Source organism: Rhinopithecus bieti, unplaced genomic scaffold, assembly GCF_001698545.2.
Source record: "Rhinopithecus bieti isolate Rb0 unplaced genomic scaffold, ASM169854v2 scaffold_53422, whole genome shotgun sequence".
NCBI lineage: Eukaryota > Metazoa > Chordata > Mammalia > Primates > Cercopithecidae > Rhinopithecus > Rhinopithecus bieti.
In genome coordinates, this window is record NW_016821178.1 from 1,465,107 (window position 1) to 1,470,475 (window position 5,369).

Consider the following 5,369-nt stretch of genomic DNA (forward strand, 5'->3'; position numbering starts at 1 on the left):
AAAAAAAAAAAAAAAGGCCTACACAAATACATAGTCAGAAAGTCATCTAGGCATGGGAAGGGCTCAAGAAAGGGATGTGGATCACGTGTGGTGGCTCACGCCTGTAATCCCAGTTTGCGACCAACCTGGGCAACATATAATGAGATTCTGTCTTTATTCATTTAAAAAAAAAAAAAAAGGAATTCACACAAGGAGGAAGATAATTTAAATCAGTTCATTCTCCCCAACTAAGAGATACGTACAGGTTTCATTTTGAAAAGATATAGGACGAGGTAAGTGACTCATGCCTGTAATCTCAGCACTTTGAGAAGCTGAAGAGGGAGGGCTGCTTGAGCTCACGAGTTCGAAACCAACCTCAGCAACATAGGGAGACCCTGTCGCTACAAAAAATTTTAAAATGAGCCAGGCATAGTGGCACACACCTGTAGTCCCAGCTAGTTGGAGGGCTGAGGTGGAAGGATCGCTTGAGCCCAGGAGGTCGAGGTTGCATTAAGCTATGATTGTACCACTGCACTCCAGCCTGGGCACAGAGCAGGACCTTGTCTCAAAAAGAAAAAGAAAAAAAAGAATCTATGCAACTGCACAGTTTAATTTTTTTGTAATGTTTCAGATTAGCTTTACTATCAAATCACATTCCATTAAAAATACCAATTTAACTTAAATAATAAGGAATTAAACTATCTTTAATTCAAATATATAATTATGTTTTTTGGTGATATTTTCACAAAGTTTCTTTAGAGACAGGCATTGTTAGCACTATGACAGCTAACATTTATTGAACATCAATTAGATGCCTGATACGGTAGGTACTAACTTACACATATTATTTCATTTTCTTAATCCTTTGAGGGATGTATTGGCAGGCTCATTTTACAGAAAAATCTCAGCCTTAAGGTTGACTATTCATCGAAAGCTGGTTGCTAGCACCTGTGTGAGGTTTGTTCTTTGTTTTTGAGATGGAGTCTTGCTCTGTCACTCAGGCTGGAGTACAATGACATGATCTCAGCTCACTGCAACCTTTGCCTCCCAGGTTCAAGCTCTTCTCCTGCCTCAGCCTCTGGAGTACCTGGGATTACAGGCACCCGCTACTATGCCCGGCTAATATTTTTGTATTTTTGGAGAGACTGGGTTTCACCGTAGTGTCCAAGCTAGTCTTGAACTCCTGACCTCAAGTGATCCAGCCACCTCGGAATCCCAAAGTGCTGAGATTACAGGTGTGAGCCCGGCCTGTTGCAAGGTTTTTTAACACTGAAAGGATATAGAAAGGTAAGTCTCAAACTTTAATGTACACATGGATCACCTGGGGAATCTTGTTTAAATGCAGGTGACTCGGAAGTTCTGGGGTGAGGCCACTGATTCTGCATTTCTAACAAGCCCTGAGGTGAGGGCAATGCTGCTGGCTGAAGGCCAAACTTGGAATAGCAAGGATCTACAGGTTGCAATAGGCCACAAAAAACACCACAAAAAAGTCTACAGCCCAACACGGGGGCTCACGCCTGTAACCCCAACACTTTGGGAGACCAAGGTGGGCAGATCACTTGAGGTTAGGAGTTCAAGACCAGCCTGGCCAATATGGGGAAACCCTGTCTCTACTAAAAATTACAAAACTTAGCTGGGCATTGATAGCAGGTGCCTGTAATCCCAGCTACCTGGGAGGCTGAGTCAGGAGAATCGCTTGAACCCAGGAGGTGGAGGCTGCAGTAAGCCAAGATCGTGCCACTGCACTGCAGCCTGGGCAACAGAGCAAGACCCCATCTGAAAAAAAAAAATCTAAAAAAACTAAATTTATAGTCAGTTGCAGTGGCTCATGCCTACAATCCCAGCACTTTGGGAGGCTGAGGCAGGTGGATCACCTGAGATCAGAAGTTCGAGACCAGCCTGGCCAACATGGCGAAACCCCATCTCCACTAAAAATACAAAAATTAGCCAGGCATGGTGGCAGGCGCCAGTAATCCCAGCTACTAGGGAGGCTGAGGCTGGAGAACTGCTTGAACGCAGGAGGCGGAGGTTGCAGTGAGCTGAGATGGCGCCATTGCACTACAGCCTGGGCATCAAGAGCGAAAGTCCATCTCAAAGAAAAAAAAAAAAACGCATACACACAACTAAATTTATTCTTAGACATGGGATCTTGCTATGTTGCCCAAGCTGGAGCACAGTGACTACTCCCAGGCACCATAATGGTTCCCTGTGACCTTGAACTCTTAGGCTCAAGCAATCTCCCCACCTTAGCTTCCTGGGTTTTAAAAGTCAAATTTTTCTCAAAACCACAGAGTTAGAACTTACTCATATTTCTTGATGGATTCTGAGTTTTGTAACATCTCAGAAGTATCTTCATAATGACTTCTTATTTTCTTTTCCAGTTTAAATTTAGAGTCCAATTTCTTGGAGTTTTGTGGGATTTTTATCAAGGCTGGGAAGCCAACTACACCAAAACCATTTCAAGTTGCCATACCCTTCAAGCGGGTCCCTTTCCTTTACTCGCCCACACATATCCTCTCAGGGTTTAAGTTCTAGAGATTAACAACAGAGTTAGGTGAGATTTTGGGGGCTAGGCCCAAAAGTTCTTCCAGATGAAAAGTACAATTCTAGGCCGGGCATGGTGGCTCACATCTGTAATCCGGGCACACTGGGAGGCCGAGGCAGGCAAATCACCTAAGCTCAGGAGTTTAAGACTAGCCTGGGCAACATAGTGAAACCCCGTCTCTACCAAAGATACAAAAAATTAGCTGGGCATGGTGGTGTGCGTCTGTGGTCCCAGCTACTTGGGACGTTGAGATGGGTGGGTCTCTTGAGCCCAGGTGGCGGAGGTTGCAGTGAGCCAAGATTGTGCCACTGCACTCCAGCCTGGGTAACAGTTAGACCCAGTGTCAAAAAAAAAAAAGGAAAGAAAGAAAAAGAAAGCGTGAGCAGAGAGAAAGAAAGAGAAAGGGAGAGAGAGAAGAGAAGAGAAGAGAAGAGAAGAGAAGAGAAGAGAAGAGAAGGAAAGAAGAAAAGAACAACGCTACAACAAAACAATACCTTACCAAAAGGTAATGATAAATGCCACCGACTTCCATCCCTCGACTTAGGTGACAAAGTCCCAGCAATGCAGTAATAACTAACAGTCTACAAACTGGATTTCAGTTATTTTACTAGATTCTTTTAGGGGCAAGTTCTATTTACTTTCAAAATCCCACAGTGCAAACAAAGCAAGGTATTCGACCAAGCCCTGCTCTTTTCTTATTCGTTTCTAATTATCTGTACGGGCTATTGTGCCCATACTCAAAACACTGGCTAGCTGCCTCTTTTAAAAGGCAATTGTAGGCGGAGTGTGATGGCTCATGCTTGTAATCCCAGCACTTTGGGAGGCTGAGGTGGGTGGATCATGAGGTAAGGAGTTTGAGACCAGCCTGGCCAACACAGTGACCAGTAGACCTCATCTCTACTAAAATTACAAAAATTAGCTGGGCGTGGTGGTGGGCCCCTGTAATCCCAGCTACACGGGAGACTGAGGCAGGAGAATCGCTTGAACCCCGGAGGCGGAGGTTGCAGTGAACTGAGACTGTGCCACTGCACTCCAGCCTGGGCAATAGAGCTAGACTCCGTCTCAAAAAAAAAAAAAAGAAAGAAAAAAGGCAATTGCACACCTCCCTTCACCTCCTACATTCTCTTTGCTAACAGCAATGCCAAACTACAAAACCAATTCATCTTTGAAAACATTTCAGTTTACCAGATAAGATAAATTTAAAATTCTGAAGAGACAGATAATCTGATCCATTTTCTTTCCATAAAGCCCTTCAAAATACCCTCCGGCAGTCAGCAGAAGAAGCCTTTCACCCAAGAGAGACATAAAACAGCCTATGATTCTGTAATTTACAAACACCAGGACATTTATTTAAAGGGTATCCACACATTATATTATTCCCAAGGAATGCTTATGCACTCAAGTAGGAACAGGAGGACCAGGCCTGGCGCGGTGGCTCATGCCTGTAATCCCAGCACTTTGGGAAACCAAGGAGGGGTGATCGCTTGAGTCCAGTAGTTGGAGACCAGTTTGGGCAACATGGTGAAACCCCATCTCTACCAAAAATACAAAAATTAACCGAGCATGGTGGAACGCGCTTGTAGTCCCAGCTACTCGGGAAGCTAAGGTGAGAAGATTGCTTGAGCCTGGAGGTCGAACCTGCAGTGAGCCACGATCGCACCACTGCACTCCACCCTGGGCGACAGAGACCCGGTCTCAAAAAAGAGAGAGAGAGCATGAACAAGAACAAGTGGCTTCTCTGGCTATGAGAAGTCTATAAAGTTTTGAGGCCGGTGGCCTCAGAAGAAGGCCTACCTGTGACAGGGAATGTTGGCGGGGCACACGGGTTTTTCTGAATTAGAGCATGCCCTGTCTACAACATAACTAAGCAACTGCCCGGAGAGGCATGTTACAAAACCACAAAGCAGGAACAGAGCTGAGAGGCCCCTGCCCAGAACACCCTGGAAGCCAAAACATAGGACCCTGAGAAATTAGCTCCAATACAGACAAGTCCAACAGAAAGTTCTCTGTTTCTGCTACCTCCAAAACTGGCTGCCCTCCCAGATTTAACTCTGGGTACCAATTGGGCAGTGCCAGCCACCGTGCTGGGCGGTGGGTTCCGGGATGCCGAGTCTGTCTTCTTGGTTAGAAGGACAAAAACCTCTGCAGTGTAGAGAACTGTGGGCAGACCTAGGCTCCCCCACGGCATCAGGGCTACCTGCCTCCATCCAACAAATACTTACTAAGCGCCTACCATATACGCCTGGCACCCAGCTAGATATCAAGGGGGAACCAAGCCACAGTCCCTCGTCTCCTCAGGCAGAAACAGACGAGCACCTTCTGGAGGTTGTGCGGGCCGGGAAAACCTGCCACAGGTTGCTAAGACCAGCCGTACCCAGGAGACAGCAGGATTCCCAGCAGCACCCAGCCCAGTAACGCCACCGACTCCCGCGAGCGAGGGCGGAGCTGACAGGTAGGCCCGAGGGCAGGTGCTCAGGTAGGAGGCGCACACCTGAGGCTGCCGGCCTGGGAAGGACAGGCTCTGGACGAGGGCGGGGTCCCCAGAGGAGGCTGCAGAGTGGCCCCGGGACCCCGCGAGGGAGAGAGGGCGCGAGGAGCGGGCTCCGGCCCCGGCAAGCGGGTACGCGGCGGAGGCCCCGCAGCGGGGCGGGGAGGGAGGAGTGCGGCTAGGCCGCCCTCTGGCACCTGGGGCCCCGCCCGGCACCTACCACTTGGGCGACCTTGAGGCGGCCGAGCGCGCCGCGCAGGTAGTCGGGGTCGCAGCGCAGGCCGGCCAGCCCGCGGCGCTGGCTCACCGGCTCGGTGGTGGGCTGGTACGGGCTGCTGGCGCCCGAGATCATGGAGG

The 5,369-nt window shown here is 48.4% G+C and overlaps 1 protein-coding gene across 1 annotated transcript in view; it reads right to left on the minus strand.

Moving 5' to 3' along the window:
* Positions 1–5,364, minus strand: part of CMTM4 (CKLF like MARVEL transmembrane domain containing 4) — a 93,023-nt gene extending 87,659 nt beyond the window's left edge. Inside the window, exon 1 of the mRNA XM_017860249.1 lies at positions 5,233–5,364. Within this exon, the coding sequence (XP_017715738.1) occupies positions 5,233–5,364 (132 nt within the window). The remainder of the gene's footprint in view (positions 1–5,232) is intronic.
* Positions 5,365–5,369: the final 5 nt, after the last annotated feature.